Source organism: Syngnathoides biaculeatus, chromosome 5 (genome assembly GCF_019802595.1).
Source record: "Syngnathoides biaculeatus isolate LvHL_M chromosome 5, ASM1980259v1, whole genome shotgun sequence".
In the NCBI taxonomy this organism is placed as follows: Eukaryota; Metazoa; Chordata; class Actinopteri; order Syngnathiformes; family Syngnathidae; genus Syngnathoides; species Syngnathoides biaculeatus.
In genome coordinates this window covers 26,137,563-26,155,889 of record NC_084644.1, presented here as the reverse complement: position 1 = coordinate 26,155,889, position 18,327 = coordinate 26,137,563, and the positions used below count along the sequence as shown (strand labels likewise).

The following is an 18,327-nucleotide window of genomic DNA, read 5'->3' as shown; positions in this document are numbered from 1 at the left end:
ATCCATTTTCCGAGAGGTCTATTCTCACTGGGCTCGCGGGCGTGCTGGAGCCCATCCCAGCTATCTTTGGTTTCATTAGAAAAGAAGATATCTCATTGAGATTATCGACCATTTTGTTTTGCTCAAGGAGCAATCCAATATAATTTATTTATTGTGTAAATTAGAATTCTGTAAATAACAAATTTAGGCGGCATGGTGGACCAACTGGTAAGAGCGTTGGCCTCACAGTTCCGAGGTCAAATCCCGGCCCCGCTTGTGTGGTGTTTGCATGTTCTCCCCGTGCCTGGATGGGTTTACTCCTGGGACTCCGGTTTCCTCCTACATCCCAAAAACCTGCATTAATCGGAGACTCTAAATTGCCCCTAAGTATGATTGTGAGTGCGACTGTTGTTTGTCTCCATGTGCCCTGCGATTGGATGGCAACCAGTTCTGGGTGTAACCGGCCTACTGCCCATTGACAGCTGGGATAGGCTCCAGCACTCCCGTGCCCCTTGTGAGGATAAGCGGCTATTTATCTTAAAAGTAAAAGTATTTATTTGCAATACGTGTAGTGTGCAAAAACAAAAGAAAGACATTTCAATTACATTCAAATTGCTCAAGAAGATGGCTAGAAATAAATACAAATACAATGTAATGTATCTGTTGTGCACAAAAATTTAAATCTGGATACAGTTTGAAAACAAACGAGAAATAAATTTTACAGTCTCCTGTTTATATATATATATATATATATATATATATATATATATATATATAGTGCCCTCCATAATTATTGGCACCCCTGGTTAAGATGTGTTTTTTTCGCTTCTAATATTTTCCCTAATATTACTAAATAATATGGGACCTTAATGGAAAAAAAGAGTAAAATCCAACCTTCAATACAAGTGCATTTATTCAGTGGGGAAAAAAAATCCCATATAAGAAATAATTATTTGACATCAAATAATGTGTCACAATTATTAGCACCCCTGGTGTTAATACTTTTTACAACCCCCTTTTGCCAACAAAACAGCACCTAATCTTCTCCTATAATGTTTCATAAGATGGGAAAATACAGAAAGTGGGATCTTCAGCCACTCCTCTTTGCAGAATCTCTCTAAACCACCCAGAGACCTGGGTCCTCTCCTCTGTATTCTCCTCTTCAGCTCACCCCACAGGTTTTCAATGGGGTTGAGGTCTGGGCACTGTGATGGCCATGGGAGGAGCTTGATTTCTGATACTCTGATTTTTGTTAAAAGTGCGACATGTCGTTCTATATCAGCCCAGGAAGATCGCGTTTTATTTAAAAATACGACATATCAAGATCTTATTTAGAGCAAAATGCGACATAATTTCGTTCAATCAGCGTGCGCTGCTGAAGCAAGCAGCATCCAATCAGAATTCGTCTAGAGAGAAGTTCCGGTATCTTCCGCATCATCATCCAAAATGGCTGCGCCCACGTTTGAGAGAGATGCTAATGCCGAGTTTGATTTTATGTACGAGACACCGGAGAGAATGAAGCTGGGAAGGAAAAGAAACCCAGCGGAAACGGGGTCAGAAAAGAAGAAGCGCTTGCTATAATAGTAGACCCTATTTTTTCTCTTTGTGAAGTTGACCTATTGTTTCCTTTTTTTTTTTTTTATCACATTTGGATTTTCTTTTACATGAATTCTATTTTTAATAGAATCTACTGATGTGTGAATCAGTAATGTTTCTTTTCTACTTATGAATTGAAAGAAAATAAAGACTTTTGATCTTTGTAGATTGTTTTTGTTTACACTGAAAAATATCCAGTACAGTCAGTAGCAAACCTTTTCATTGTTTTGCCATGTGATACATTTTACCATGTTTTTTTTATTTGGATCCTTGGCATGCATTTTTGTCGATTTTATCTTTACAGTGTTTATTGCTTTCAAGCTGAACTAAGTCTTGTATTTTGTTTATCAATGTTTAATAATATCGAATAAATGAATCAGTGACTGTGCTGGTTTACTTGCAGGCTGTCCCATTGGGAGGGTGCTTTTCCTATTTAATTTTAATTCTTTATGAAATTATTGCAATTTAATACTTCAGTTCTCATCCAAGTACCATTGTATCTGAATGTAATAAACATACTGTTTTGTCTATGATTGTGTAATGCTTGAATAGTAATGTTGTTGTTCAAAATATTTCACCAATGATCATTAATGAATGAAAAATTTTTTATAATTCTATGCAATCTTTTTTTTTGCCATTTTTTGTAAGGATATTTATCGGCTATGACTTGAGAAAAGTTGACAAAAGGAAATCAACACCCTTGGAGTAGACTCAATTTCTGTCTTTGAGCATTATGAATACTGTTATTATTACTACAGACTTATATCCTATTCTGGAGTGTTCTTTCCCCCGACAGCGACAGCTATAAATAAAATCAAAAGAAAGCAGACTCAATGAGTCAGATTTCAAACAGTGAATTTGTGAGTTTGAAACTGATTTCATTTTGGAGATGTGTGTATGAGATCGACTACCCATTTTTTTTCTGCTGGTATCCCTCACAACCCATATTAACCTTGGTAGACTGGTTTGAAGCAGTTTACTTTCTTAATGATCTCACATCAACTTATAAACAAAACTAATCAACTGAGTGACACAATGCCTGCAGATGTCAGATTGCAGAATCGCGTACAGATACACAAAATTACAATGATGTAAACTCAGCCTTTCCAAGACCTCATACTGAACAAACAAACAGTTTCTAAATAACTGAAAAACACCTTTTTAAAAGAAATTCCCATTTTTTCATCTCCTTTTTCAACATCTGACATTAGTGAGCTAATTGTGAAAATTGTGACTGGTGACTGACCCTTATTTCTGATACCTAACTCTCTAAATGTGGTGGTCATGGTCTTAAATATTATTTTAAAATGCTTGAAATGTTGAAAGGCAAATAGTTTTCATGATTGCCTATCAAAAGCAACTGATTTAAAAAAAAAAAATTACAGCTGCTCCTGAAGGTTTAAGTCGAAATTTGGATATGTCTCACTTTGCCAAGAATAGAATGTTTGGATATGTCTCATTTTGGAGAAAAAATGAAATTTGTCATCAAAAAACTCTGTGAATATTAAAGCCAATATTTTTTTTGTAGTATGGTGTTTAGTTACTTTTTAGCATCTCTTTCTATCCCCCAATAGTTAGAAACATAAATTGAGTTTATTGTTTTCACTTCAATACCAAGCCCTTTTCTCAAAATGAAAAAAAAAACGGATATGTCTCGTTTTGAAAACAAAATCTTCATATATATATATATATATATATATATATATAATATATATATATATATATATATATATTATATATATATATATATATATATAAAATTTTCTATAGGGTTTATCCTCACTAGTGTCTTGGGGGTACTGCAGCCTGTACCGGCTGAATCTGGGCGAGAAGTGGGGTACATCCTGAACAAGTCGCTCGCCAATTACAAGGCACACAAACAACCATTCGCACTCACATTCACACCTATGGGCAATTTTTAATCTTCAACTATCCAATGCGGGAGTAAACCGCAGTACAAGGAGAAACCCCACGTCGACAAAGTGAGAGCATGCAAATTACACACAAATGAGACCGGATTCGAACCCGTGTCCTCATGTGTGCTAACCAGTCGCCCAACACACTGTCCCAGATCACAGACATTACATTCAATAGGCAACAGAAATTAAATTGGCCAACAGAATAGATCAGCACGGTTGACGACTGAACAATCATGGAGCGCCCCAAATTTTGGAGATGAGATTTTCACCACACCTGCAAAGATTATTCCTCGGGAATCAACAAAAAATTGAAAAACAGCTGGGTGTACATTATTAATGAAAAGTGTTCATGGTAATTCATGTTCGCCCTGCGCCTCCCCTAGGGGGCGCGCCCCCCAGTTTGAAACCCACTGGTTGAGCACATCTGCCTATCAGTAGACTACTACGTGTACGCCTACAGTATAATGAAGCAGTTGACGCTGATAAAGGTTTAGTCGGACTCCAACCCCGCCCAGTCGACGTGGCCACGTCCCCTGAAATAAAGTGGACTTATCAAAAAGTCAGCGCTCAACTTTCCTCGTCACCTTCCTCGCCTTCTTCTGAGTGCAGCGAGATCACGCGGAGGCAGCCTATCACGTACCGGTAATGGGCTCTTTACTTTGGTCCAGGAAAATCTTCCAGTTTTTTCGAGTGTTCGCTCTGGAAAGGCTTCTTTTCAAACTGAGGGGATAGTTGTTATTTGGGCAGCTCAGGGCCCAAATAACCGTGTTGATAACACCCAAAACGCCAGGAGAAGCAGCAATCTGGCCGACAGCGAGCTCTGGACGCAGCGAGTACAGGTGAATACTGTTAAAGTCCCAAGGTCCTGTAAAACAAGCAAGTCAGAAGTGGAGTTCGAACGCCTTGCAACAATTGCTGAGCCGTGCGTAAAATGCGTGCGTAAACTTGGTGACATTTGGAATAAGTCAAGTTCGTGTGGTGCGATTTGGAAATAGTTTGGCAAACATGGCAAAATGGTTCAAAGACTTTCCCATCAACCTGAAGAACGGCAGCGAACGAGTCCGCTCGGCCTCCGAATCGGGCCCACAATCACGACACAAACCGTCGTTCTCCCGCGACAGCCTGAAGGGAAATCTTCGTAAGGATAATGGAGTGGCTGCTCTGCTTGCGGGCAGAAATAGGAAAAATTCGGCCACGGAGTTGGGCCGAAACCACAACGCTAACTCTGCGGGTGGAACCGTGTGGGAGACCCTGGCGCCTGGAAAAAATCGGAAGAGCTCCAAGGTGGAGGCGCCCGAAGAGAAGGTTCAGGTGAGGACCACCAGTCTGGCTCAGGCGTACATCAGCAGAATGATCAAAGTGGACAAGCAGGAAAAAAACCCCAAACTGAACGGGAAAAGTGAGCAGACAAAACCCGACACCGACAGTGGACGCTCTTCCATTAAAACAACGGTGAGTAACTTCATTATGTTCAGTTTAGAACACGACTGCATGCTTTGGCTCCACATTTTACCACATTGTAGGAAGGTGCATGTATTAAAAGTGCTGTGTTTGATGTCAATTCATAACATCAAACATTCCAAAAGTGGTACAATTTAGAACTAAAATATTTTCTGAGAAATACAATGCCCTGAAAGTCCATTCAGTAAAAAAAAAAAAAAATCATGTCAGAAAACCTCATTAGCAGCTGGTAAAGCATTGGCCTCACAGTTCTGAGGTCCCGGGTTCGATCCCGGACCCGCCTGTGTGGAGTTTGCATGTTCTCCCCGTGCCTGTGTGGGTTTTCTCTGGGCACTCCGATTTCCTCCCACATCCCCAAAACATGCAACATTAATTGGACACTCTAAATTGCCCCTAGGTGTGATTGTGAGTGCGGCTGTTTGTCTTGATGTGCCCTGTGATTGGCTGACAACCAGTTCAGGATTTCCCCTGCCTCCTGCCTGTTGACAGCTGGGATAGGCTCCAGCACTCCCCGCAACTCTCGTGAGTATAAGCGGCAAAGAAAATGGATGGATGGAAAATCTCATTAGTTAGGGTTGCTAAAATAAATATAAAACAAAGACAATTTCACATTGTGTATTCAAAAAAATCACATATATTTCCCTTAATGAAGTCTGTTTAGCTGAATTCTAATAAACAATGCAAAATGTCATAGATGGTCTAACACAAACTAAAAATGGTCACTGGCATATACTTATCTTTGTGTAAAAGGATTAATATTAGTGAAGCTTACTCAGTAAATTGTAAAACCCTTCTTTATGTATGTGTGTGTGTGTGTGTGTGTGTGTGTGTGGTGTGTGTGTGTGTCTATGATACTCCTACCACGTATCCAGGGTGCAAATACCTGGAGCACAACATGTTCAGTGAATTGAACTGATAAAATGTGCCAAAAACGAATTCTTGATATTCCACAAACCCCAGTTCCAATGAATTTGGGGTGTTGTGTAAAACAAATAAAAACAAACATGTAGGAATCAATCGATTTGAAGCAATCCAGAGTCTCTGTTGTTGTATTTTGCGCCTCATAATGCACCACACATTTTCCATTGGGACACAGGTCTGGACTTCTGTACTTGCACTCAGTTACGATGAGGCCACGCTGTTATAACACTCTCCAGAATTATCTTACTGAAATCCATTCAGTAATGATGTACTTGAAAAACACATTGCTTGGATGGCAGCATATGTTGATCCAAAACTTGTATCTTTCAGCATTAACAATGCCTTCATAGATGTGCGATTTGCTTGTGGCATGGGGACTAAGACAGCCCATACCATCACCAATGGTCTGAGTTTTTCGATGATACTATGGAACATAGAAGATTAAATCGTTAAATTCCTTACAACAGTACATTGAGAAATGCTTTCAAACTTATGGGTTATTTGCTCATGCAGTTCTTCAGAGGCCCTGTAGCTCAGTGGTTAGAGCACTGGTTCGGTAAACAAGGGGTTGTGGGTTTGTATCCCACTGGGGCCTCCACTCCCTGAGTAGGGTTGCTTCAGGAACGGCGTATGGCGTAAACGTTGTGCCAAACATGTATATGTGTTCATCTGAGATGACATGCTGTGGCGACCCCGAAAGGGACAAGCTGAAAGAAACACACACGCTCATGCAGTCCTTCAAAGTGGTCAACATCACTTGATCCTCGCTTGAGAACAACCGAGCCTTTCGGGGCTGCTCCTTCATACACGAGCTTCTCATGGCACTCACCTGTTTCCAGTTAACCTGTTGTTCAACTGTGGAACATTCCAAAAAGATGTTATTTTTTTCACCAACTTCCCCGGTCTTTTTTTTGGCCCTATTGCAGTTTTGTTGCAACATTGTTCAGGTATCAAATTCAAAATGAGAGAATATTTCCACACAAATCAGGAATGGCGTTAATCAGATTGAAGACTATTATCTTTGTCAAATGTATTCAATTGAATATAACTTAAGAAGGATTTGCTAATCATTATATTGTTTTTTTTGTTTTTTTTCCAACTGTGTTGGAATTGGGGTTTATATTTAGTGTGTCATTATTGTATCCATTTTTTTATGAAATACAATGCTCCAGAGTGCTATATTTCTCATGAAAAAAACAAAATATACCAGCATCACCACACGAGTGGGTCACTTTTCTTGCTCTATGACTTTCCACAGTCATGTTTTTTGTCCTAAATACAAATGTTTTTTTTTAAATGGCAACATTTTTTTTTTTGTTTTTTTAACCTTCAACTGATTAACTAACTTCAAATTGTCTCCTATGGGAAATTTAGAAATGAGAACAAGCTGATTATGTACGACTTAGAAACTTCTTTTTTATTCCCACGATGATCTCTGTATTCAATTTCTATTGTTAACAAAGGAAAACAATGTAGTGAACCCTTCATTGTGTTGCATCAAATAATACTCTGACCTCTTTGGGCCATTATTTCCGCTCGTCCCCCTTGTCTCTTGTTAGACAATCGCGGACGCCCCTACCATCACAGACAAATAAGTCAACGCTTATCTCCGCTTATCTGAATCTTGCCTTTGTGTTTCCCAGCTGATCATCCTCGAGGACTATGCAGATCCTTTTGACGCAGAGAAAACCAAAGAACAGAGGGAGGCCGAGAGAGCAGGAGTGAACGACGGTTACATGGAGCCTTATGATGCGCAGGTCATCATCACTGGTGAGCTCAGATGATCCATCACACGTCTGAGACTTTTGGTTCTTTTTGTTTGTAAACGTGTCACTGTGTCAACCTTGGAGAGTCAACTCTGTTCAAATTGCTGCTCCATTCGGGTGAGAAAGCTGCAACATACACTACTGCGAACCAAATTGTGAGTTATAGTACACATTGGGAACATTCTCATCACGTACCATTTCCCCTCCCCTTCTATAGTGCTTGTCTAGGTTACATCATAAATTGCAGGGAAACTAACATGCATGTTTTTGGAATGTGGGACAAAGCTGAAGTATCTTTAAAAAAAAAAGAAAGAAAGTGGACTACAGAGTTCTGTCCTTACACTGAAATGTAATAGTATGAAACCATCACTTTGATTAGGCGTCCCAATGATTAATAAACTAATAAATACCTCAAATTATCACAATTTTTATACATAATTGTAATCAAGCCATTTGACGTTCCCTTTAAAGGGGTCTTTTGAAAGTAAGTTTGTGCCAAATGGGTGCTCCAGCTTGCATGCATGCCGACTTCCATCCCCTTTGGCTGTTGCTATAGCAACAGTGTTGTGAAGGAACAGTGGGCGCAGCTTCCTCTTCCAACTTCCTGTCTCCTGCCTCTGTTTCCTTTGCCTCATTCTCTTGAAATAGGAAGCTGCCCCCTCCGTGGACAAACACACACTTAACGTGTTAACAGAATGTAACAATCCCCTTCAGCACACCCCAAAACAAACGACCCCCCCCTCCCCAAGTCACTTCCCAGCAGTCAGGAAGTAGGCTGCTTAGCTGTCCAATCCGAAGCAGCGCTGACCTTTTCTTCCTGTACCCCCATTGTTTGCGCTCACAATAGTGCAGACACATAGGCTACCTGTCGGCTGCCACAGAAACACAAGTCGCATACCAACTTGTGACATGTCACAGGATGCCGTAGATCTTTTTATCTCAGTCACAAGCACAAAGAGGCCCCCTGGACTGTGTTTGTTCCTGCAGAATCACTTGACTTTAGACGTGTTGGTTTGCATGAACACCCCATAAATCTCTCCTGAAACATTCACACATCCGCTTGTAAGTTGAAGAGGAGTTTCACCTCTTAGCATGACAATGTGACCAAGCATGAATGTGAATCAACAGGAGTGACTTTAGAAAAAAAAAATGTTCAATAAAAGCCCAGACCTAAATTTACTGAAAATCTGTCAGGTACAGTAAACTGTGCACAAGAGATATCTTCACAATCTGGAAAATTCATTTTAGAGTGTGACTGTAGTCTAGTAGCTTGTTGCTCAATTATGAATTCGATTTACAGTATTTAATTTACAGTATTTGTGTTTAGTTCCATAGAGTTGTGCAGGTTACACAGTCGGTTACATTATTTAAAAACATTTTGTAATTTAACCCCACTCAACCTGCCAGATCTCATATTTTCAGTCAATAAAAGTATAATCATTTACACGAGGTTAGGTTATTACTGTATTACGTTCATCTTATTTGGCATTGATCCGAGGCACTTTAAACGATGGCAAGTGTGAGCTGACTTCTGTTTAAAATGAGTTTAAACATCAAAGGTGAAATCTGAATCCAGCCACAAGCCCAGTTATTAGAAGCTGTGCAACCCTCCTATCGCAGTTGTTCATTTTTACTTCCTGTCTTGATTTTTTTTTTTCAATTGAGTTGTATAGGTTATAGGTTACATTAAAAGTCAGGAATTTTTTTTTTTTTTATTCCGCCTCATTTTTTAAATCCTGGTGTTTGAACATGGGTGTGCAGCCTTTGTGGAGGAGTTGATATCGTTTGCTCTCCTCTTTTGACCAACAAAGTTCTTCCTCGTACTCTATCGTGCTTTCAGAAGCTACAAATATTTCCTTGACGGCCACACTTTGCATGATCTCCCAGTTCCTGTGTGCGTTTTCTCGGAGTACACTCGTTTCCACCCATATCCCAAAAACATGTGTGATAGGTTAATTGAAAGTGCCTTTAGGTTTTGATGTGAGTGCAAAAATATGTTTGTTTCTATGTGCCCTGTGATTGGATGGTGACCAGTTCACGGTGTACCTCACCTCTCCTAGGATGCCAACAACCCTAGTGAGGATAAGCCATACAGATGGATGGATATTTTGTCCAGAAGGCCATCCTGGGCACACTTCAATTCAGTTAGACCACAGGAATATAAATATATATATCAGTGTAGTGCCGGAATCATGACACCCCTGTATGTATAGTATAGTATAGTATATTTGTAACATAATTTTATTCAATTGTGCAGGTGAAAGGTCATTTTTTTGAAACAAGCTTTTAATATGTTTATCATGGTTTTATTTTATTTCATCCAGAAAAACACACATTACAATGAATAAAATAATACATTATTCAACCCATTTATTGTACATTTCTTGCAATTTGTTTAATATTTTGGGCAGGTTTACTCTATATTTTTTCACTATTTTTAGCCTGCTTGTTCAGGTATTTGATTGATTTATTGATTCATATTTATGTGATACTGTTAGAGGTGTGCCTTCACTGTAGTTGTCACATAATCCCAATGACAGGCAAGGGGAAGTCTAAGTATTGGGTGATGATTTGCAGAGGTTCGTCGTCGGGGCTCCAAGGACCTCCTCAAAGTGTGCGTGTTGCTTGACCGAGGCCAGGCAGCAGGCAACGGAGAGGAGGGCAAGCCCCCGCCGCCCAACATCTACGACACGCCGTACGAAGGCAGACTGGAGGGCGACAGCGAGGGCGTGTGGATCCCCGTCACACGGCCAGAGTCTGACATCCGTCCGGCTGCCGAGTACGAGCTGCCCTGGGAGTGGAGGAAGGAGGACATTGTTCGAGCCCTGTCAGGTAGGCGGCCACGCTGGTGACAAGGCTGGGTGGGCGGCCGTGGAAGGAAGGGTGTCATAGTCTTTATTTGTTCAGTCATGTCACGACTGTACTATCATGACTATCTGTTTGCTTTACGCAGGAAGCTAAACAATCCCGTTAAACGACTCTGCACAGATGTGTTGACTTTGGTGATGGAGTTTTATTGATTTTGTGTCTGTGGCTTCCTGCAGCCCAGTTTGAGGCCGTGGATTGTTCTCCTGTTAAAGAGAATGGTCGCCAGCAGCAAACTCTGAGGCAGAAAAACTGGACCCACAAAACACTGGTGTCCACATCTTCATCTTCCTCCTCTTCCTCTCTCTCCTTCCCCTCATCGCCTATCCTCAAACTTTCCCCGATAACAACCTCATCCCCATCATTCCCCACCCTGAGACTCTCGCCCTCTTGCAGCCCCAACAAGCCTCCCTCTCCTACCTCGCCGCACGCCCCACTGGATGGGGAAATGGCCAAAGTGGACCCCAGCTTGCCACTGGACAAGCAAAGGTGAGGGGAGAAGATTAATATTCATCAATAAAAATGTTATTTAGTGGAGAATTAAAATGTCGGTATTCTGCAGCGATCCAGGTTATTTTATATAAAAAGCCACATATTGCAATATAGGAAGGATCGAGTCAGATGCCTCAAAAGTGCTACAATTTGGCGTTCAACCAAAATGATCTGGAAAATATGCTTTCAAAAACTTCAACAAATGTCATGAGACTTCCGCTCACATTGATAATTCCCTGGATTGATGATGCCACCAGAGACGTGCACCGGTGATGGCAACAGAGATTAATTTAGCAACTTACTCTACTATAGCATAGGAAATACGAATGAAGGCTGGATACAACTACTGTGGTGCGTTGAGATATAAGCAAAAGAGAAGTCAAATGACAGCTTGTATCTGGAAAATGCTCATCATTTGGGCCACTCATATCAAGTCATACCTGTATAATAATTATGCATTATATTAGTAAAAGAAAATCCTTGAAGAATTTGAGTCCTCCAAATCCCTTCTAAAGCACTGTTCTAAGCCTGTGCTCCATTGTTGTTCACTAAGTAGACATTGCTCACTTGATTTGAAGTGTAAAATGCCCCCCCCCCCCATCTCATTAAGCAAGGCCTTTTTTTTAAATGGAATCTGCGGGGAACACGCTTGGTGCGTGTTTGCATTTGTTCCTCTCGTGTAGGAGCTCAATGTCATTTTGCTCCCTGCTCAGTGCCTTGCTGCTTGTTCTCTACTTTATGTGATTCTAGCCTTTTAGTTGCTGACATTGTGCATTATTAGGCCTCCGTGGACCATGACGTAGTCTCACCTTCACTCTAAGCATCCTCTTACTTGACACTTGGCTTTGTCTCCATATGTTGCCATGCTGCATCTTGGCCATATCCTGGGCAAGCTGGTACCATGGCAGTGTGAGCCGGCAGCAGGCTGAGGCTCAGCTGCAGCGCTGCAGGGATGCCAGCTTCCTGGTGAGAGACAGCGAATCAGGAACCAGCAAGTACTCCATCGCTCTCAAGTGAGTGAGTGACTGCCTGTGTGTGGCTGTGACATGCAGTACTGTGCACTCATTTCTCGTTATACCATTCAGTGTACATGAGCCACTTGGAACTAGAGAGGGTCATTTCTACTTTTGAAGTTATGTACAAAAATAAATAAAGATATACTTCAAATGAATGTTGGTCTAAATCAAGATTTTCTTCCAAGTTTGACATATAGGGGGGAGTCCATTGTTGCACTCAGCACTTTGCCTGATTCATCAGTGCAAAAAAATGAGCCAACTCCCATTTCCAAGTTTGCCATGCCCATGAAACCGAGCTTCATTTCCTGCAAGAACATCACAGAACTTCAGGTTCAGAGATCGATAGAAGACTCAGAAAGTGTTATTTATAATCTTTTATGAAATATTGATAGAATTGATGGATGAAAATCTGAGGGAAACCACAGTTTCTGGAAAAACATAAAAATATCGTCACCCCACACTAGTTCTAAGTGGCTCATATAATAGGGTGGTCTGTCATGTAATCCCCGCTATAAAGGAGGCATTATAATATTATTTTTTATTCTGGAATCAGGGCAATGATCAAGACAAAAATCCCATAGCAAATAAAACTTAAAAAAAAAATTCCACTCACAAAATTGATTGATATCTCTATATTATTACACTATCCCAACAGCTGTCAGGCCAATCCACTTCTTCTTAGCAATCGTGCCATGTTGTTAATGCTGCACTTTAAAACTAGAAAGAGGACAGTCTAGAATGTGCCTCAAAATGTTGTTTCCCCCGATAAGAGGGGGTAACAATTTTTCCATTCCAGGAAATTAGTTACGTGTCTATGTCCATTTTCCTATCTTATCCTCACAAGGGTCACGGGAGTGCTGGAAGCTATCCCAGTTGACAATGGGCAAAAGGTGGACTGCACCATGAACTGTGAGGGCCAATCGCCATGTGTGCGACTGTATTTTTTTTCCTCCAAATTGTCCAGTCGGCCTTCCTGTGCGAGTAAAATGAGCAATTGCTGAGTCCACCTTGCAGAGTAAATCTATCTACAAACGCAGACCTGACCTAACCCAAATGTTGAGCCATTATGTGTGCGCGTGTGTGCATATGCCCCAGTGCACATTTGTTGTACGCTGCTCATTCATTTGAGAGTGCAAATCATTAACCCCCTTTACACAGCCACTGAACCTTCTCTACTCCACACCATCAGTTTGCCAGGGATAGATAATAGCAAGCGATTCAAATTGCCACATCCAGGTCTAAATTGTATTTCTCTACTCTGGCTGTACTGTTTTTCTCTTCAAGGTGACACTATTGCTTTCTTGTCATTTACCAGGACCAGTCAGAGTTGCGTGCACATCATCGTGGCCCAAACAAAGAGCAGCAAGGGCTTGGGCTACACTCTGGATCAGAGTAGCTGCGTCTTTGCCAGCATCCCCGAGCTGGTGCACCACTACTGCACACACAGACTGCCCTTCACAGGGGCTGAGCACATGACCCTGCAGCACGCCGTGCAAAGGTCACATTTGTAATGTGCGTGATACGTGTTCTCAGGGATGAGCTGCTGAGGAATCCCCTCTTTACCATTTTGTTTGAGGCACTGAGTCGATAGAAACTGCTTTGGAAAAGTGCAAGCTAATTAGATGATGAAGGAAAGGAGTAAACTAGACTGACAACTGATTAGCTCAGAGAACTGCTCCTTCATTTAAAGAAAAACTTTTACCTTACATCAGTGTTTCCTAAATGGTAATGAGTCACGGCACACATTTTAAATTAAACAAACGAACAAACAAGGGAATACACAGGTTAATATGCAATTTCTATCACTTAGTGGAATAATATCTAATTGTTCCATCTGTCACTACATGTTACTCTCATCTATAAATGAAGAAATATACATGATTTGTACAAAAAAAAAAAAAAAATTCAGACAGATTAAGTGAAATTGGCTCATTTCCCAGGACAGTGGTTGGGGATCAGTGCATCAGGCTTCTTGTAGTGAAATCTAACAGTCTACATGTGATAACAGTGGAACCCCTAAAGTTGAATGTCCCTTTAAAAAAAACCATCAACACAGAAGTCATGAAACTTCACAGTTCAAACCGCCGCCATGAACACAATCCTCAGCAGTCAGTAAATGGATTTGTTACAGCTTTTTGTGACAGAAGAAAGGGTATGAAATACAATCTGTGACATGAATTAAGATGTTTTGGACAGTGAATGTCCCACAACTTCTGCATCCATCTGCCGTTGCCTCATCAAAATATTTTCCTTCTTCTCTCCCTTTTTCTTAGTTCTCCCTATCCAGAGGTAATTCAGAAGCTCGTCTCACCAATTTATAAAAGTGGGGATCTTTCTGCCTTTTTTTTTATAATTGTTTACTCTTCTTTATAAATTATATAAAATTTATAATTTTTTTTTTTGGGGGGGGTAGTTGACCTAGCAATTTGCTGCATTCAGTGGTAGAATGAGAAGCCCCTATTCACATGACCCCCCCCTCTTTCGCATTTTTTTTCTCATTTTCTGTGTCGGTCGTATGTATACACCCCACGTACACAATGATGGATGAAGTTGTCATACCAGAAGTGTAACAGCGGTAGTGTCTGGCCTGTGTGTAGAGGACTGCCACTATGCTGTTACGAGGGTTTGAAGTTTAACACTCTCGGTTCTCTCAAGCTGCGTAGAAAGCAATTTCTGCTGTCCCACAAATATTTTAAATCACACTAAAAGTTGGAGCTGATGTTATCTCACTATCTGAACATGAAAAGCTGTCAGCGATGCATAGAGTTGCCCAAAATTGTACTGAAATAAGAAGACTCTTCCTTTAGAATAATATAACTTGAAAGCTAAAATTAGTCTTCAGATAATTCTATGAGTAAATACCCAATGCAACAAAAAAAATGGTGGATAGGGTCACTTTTACGAAAACAAATTTTGTAAAATAATACATATTGAGGCGTGTCACAACACATTCTATTAAAAAACAGGAACATGTTTTCTCAAGTCTGAAGAGCATTTTTAAGATAAATTCAAGATTCAGACATTTTTGATAGCAGCGCATGACATACTGTAGCGTTTTTTTCCTCAAAGTGTGTCAAGTAAATAAATTGGATGCAAGGTCAGGGATGTTGTGCCTCTTCTGACTACGAGCCACAGGCCAATATTTTTTGTTTCTGCTGTACCTCATCTAAAGGTGTCACTGAAAACTTTGATTCTAAGTCGGGGCGTCAAGACTGTGTGTGGTCATGTGATGGCTTGTGTTTGATTTAGATTGAGTCCGATGTTGCCAGGGGGTTTACATGTCGTGACGTGTTTACGTCACATGACAGCAACTGAGGGACACATTAAGATTGTGTAGATACAAAAAAAGGTAGAGAGCAGAAGGCAGCTCAATAATGTAGTGTTTCTTCTTAACAAAAATACTCGGGTTAAAATTGAGTGTTTTTTTTTTTTAAATAAAGCTTTACAATTAGCAGCGGGTAACTTCTGGTTTGTTTGTTTTTACACACACTTTTATGACAACTTAATTTTTTTTTAAATTGTAAGTGTGCTCTTTCAATTCATGCCCTTTAAGTTTTTCTTTTTAGGGATGAATGCTAACAGTGGTAATTTAATTTTACATTTTAATGACAGTTTGACCATGGGACAGATTGTACCGATTTTCATTATTCACTATAGGAAAATAGTCTTTTCTAAATATGAACAATTCAAACTGGGAGGTTCCACTGGAATGTTTCCCGATATCAAATCCACAAGCCTCATACCAGCACCCACAAACTCATAATGAGGAATCTAAATAACACTTATTAACTGACCAAATGAGATAAAAATATTGCCACATTACCAACAGCTACGTTGAAACTTAAAGTTGCAGGTTTTGCAGTCTGCTTCACCAAGATGCTTTAACACAGAGGTGCTGACACGATCAAGGCCAATGGCTAGACAATTAGGTTGGCTTTGTACGATCAATACAACTGATTGGAGTAAAGCCATTCGTCCATCCGCAGCTGTCAATCAGCGTATTGATTCTGTCCTGAAAATGAAGCTCATTTTCCAGCCAATTTGTTTGTGAAGAGAAAGCGCTTTAGTAGTGATTAGATGCCTTGAAAAGGGGGTTAATGCAGGCTAGTTTAGAGGTTATGGGGGAGTTGGGGTGTGTGTGTGGCGGGGGGGGGGGGGGGTCACTGCTCATATTGAGAGTCAGCAGAATTGTCAAAGAATGCTGAGGTGGGCAAATAAACGTGAGACTGATATGAATATTAGGCCTTTTGGTGATGAAAAAGTTTTTACCGTCCTTTAGTTTCAGTGTGTACAGTGCTCTGAGCACCATACGAAATTTACGAGCACATCTTTATGATTCTATCTGAGCATTTGTGGATAAAAAAAAGTTTTGGGTGTGTCATTTTTTTGGGTGTTTTATTCATTGGCTTTTCATGGTGGACCAGTTTACATGCTCTCACAGGCCATCTCTGCCGTATGTTTGAAGTGACTGGGGATTTTATCAGCCCCAATCATGATATTGACTGTATAATTGTTGTAAGCGTGTATCCAGGAAATAAAGGTGCCTTTGTGAGAATGTGTTATTAAAAGAAAAAAAAAAGGGGGGGGGGGGAGTAGCAAAGAAATACCCCAAAAATACACAATAATGTATGAGAGGCCAGAGGACAAAATTCAGGATGATGTCTCACACACATCATTGAAATACACGTACACGCGACTAAAACAATCTCCTATATATCGGCTTGTCCCGATTAGGGGTCGCCACAGAGTGTCATCTTTTTCCATCTAAGCCTATCACGTACATCCTTCTCTCTAACAACCACTGTCCTCATGTGCGCCCTCACAACATCCATCAACCTTTTCTTTGGTCTTCCTCTCGCTCTTTTTCCTGGAAGCTCCATCCTCGACACCCTTCTACCAACATTGTCTCTCGCCTCTGAACATGTCCAAACCATCGAAGTCTGCTCTCTCAAACCTTGTCTCCAAAACATCAAACTTTGGCTGTCCCTCTGATGAGCTCATTTCTAATCCTATCCAACCTGTTCACACCAAGCGAGAACCTCAGTATCTTCATTTCTGCTACCTCCAGTTCTGCTTCCTGTTGTTTTTTCAGTGCCACCGTCTCAAATCCGTACATTATGCCCGGCCTCACCACTGTTTTGTAAACTTTGCCCTTTATCCTAGCGGAAACTCTGTCACATAGAACACCAGACACCGTCTGCCAAGTGTTCCAACCCGCTTGGACCCGTTTCTTCACTTCCTTACCACACACACCGTTGCTCTGTAATATTGACCCCTAATAATTGAAACTACAGGAGGTAAAAGCAAACATCAGCACCTTGTTAACTTGACAGAGAAACCGACACACCCTGCTATATTCTTAAGATTGTAAATATCTACCATTCTTGATTGTGGAACAAAATTCAACTGAATAAAGAATGAAGCCCAGGGTCTTTACACATTTTGATTTGGTAAACAGTGATTTTCAACTGTTGTTCCCCTGGGACCTGCATTTTCCTATTGTTGCAAAGATATGGCCCCCTTTCATTGCATTTAGGAGTAAATAAAGATGTCTTTGTTTAATTTTTTTTTATACATTATTGAAGATCATTATTGCTAAGATCCAGTAGAACAAAGACTGAGTTTTATGGATCTGCATAATACCTGTTGTCATTTAAAATCTTTAAATCTCTTTTTACTTTTTCATCCTAAACACAGATTGATGTTTTTCCCCAAAAATTATTTGCATTTATGAACCAATACTTGTATATGAGCATTAGAGTAGTCTCAATGAGTGAGAAAATTAAATCAAGTGTGTATGTGTGTTCAGAGGTGCAAGAGTGAAAAAAACCGAGTAGTGAGTATTTTAGTAGTGTAAGGGAGTGAGAAAAAAAAATCATAATGTCATTCACACATGTAATATAAGCATGACAGCATATTCGCACCCCTTAAAACCATTTCAGTGTTTATGTCGACTCACTAGTAAACAGGTTTACATGTTTGCCTCAGCAACGTGTGTGCTTTTGCGTGTGTGTGCAGAAACGAGAGAGGGATTACCAGGTTGCCATGGCGATTAGTGAGAGCGAGGTAGGGCCTTCTCTTCGGGGAGGAGAGAGACAGACTGCAATATATAAAAGCAGCTATGAATAACCGGGACTTCAGTAGCGATGCACTTGGCAACGGCGGCGTGTCATGCAATGTCAGAGCCCAACCGGAAATTAGTCAGTTTTTGCTTCACGTTTCCAAAATAGCACTACTAATATGAGGTCAAAGACTAGCAATTAGATGTCAGAAGTTCACCATGCTTTGCTTCCAGGTTCAGACACGCTAATC

General features: G+C 40.5%; 1 protein-coding gene across 1 annotated transcript; it reads left to right on the top strand.

The window, feature by feature from the left end:
- Window positions 1–3,972: 3,972 nt before the first annotated feature.
- she (Src homology 2 domain containing E) lies at window positions 3,973–15,441 on the top strand. The gene is made up of 6 exons (XM_061820887.1): window positions 3,973–4,946; window positions 7,520–7,646; window positions 10,220–10,474; window positions 10,687–10,996; window positions 11,893–12,012; window positions 13,331–15,441. Exons 1-6 carry the CDS (start codon window positions 4,500–4,502, stop codon window positions 13,524–13,526), a joined length of 1,455 nt encoding a protein of 484 aa, XP_061676871.1. The 5' UTR covers window positions 3,973–4,499; the 3' UTR covers window positions 13,527–15,441.
- The last annotated feature ends 2,886 nt before the right edge of the window (window positions 15,442–18,327 follow it).

Bases quoted from the DNA above. Each gene is read 5' to 3' on its own strand.
- she (XM_061820887.1), top strand. From the start codon at position 4,500: ATGGCAAAATGGTTCAAAGACTTTCCCATCAACCTGAAGAACGGCAGC. The intron at 10,475-10,686 runs GTAGGCGGCCAC...GGCTTCCTGCAG, and splicing joins CATTGTTCGAGCCCTGTCAG to CCCAGTTTGAGGCCGTGGAT. The intron at 10,997-11,892 runs GTGAGGGGAGAA...ATCCTGGGCAAG, and splicing joins TTGCCACTGGACAAGCAAAG to CTGGTACCATGGCAGTGTGA.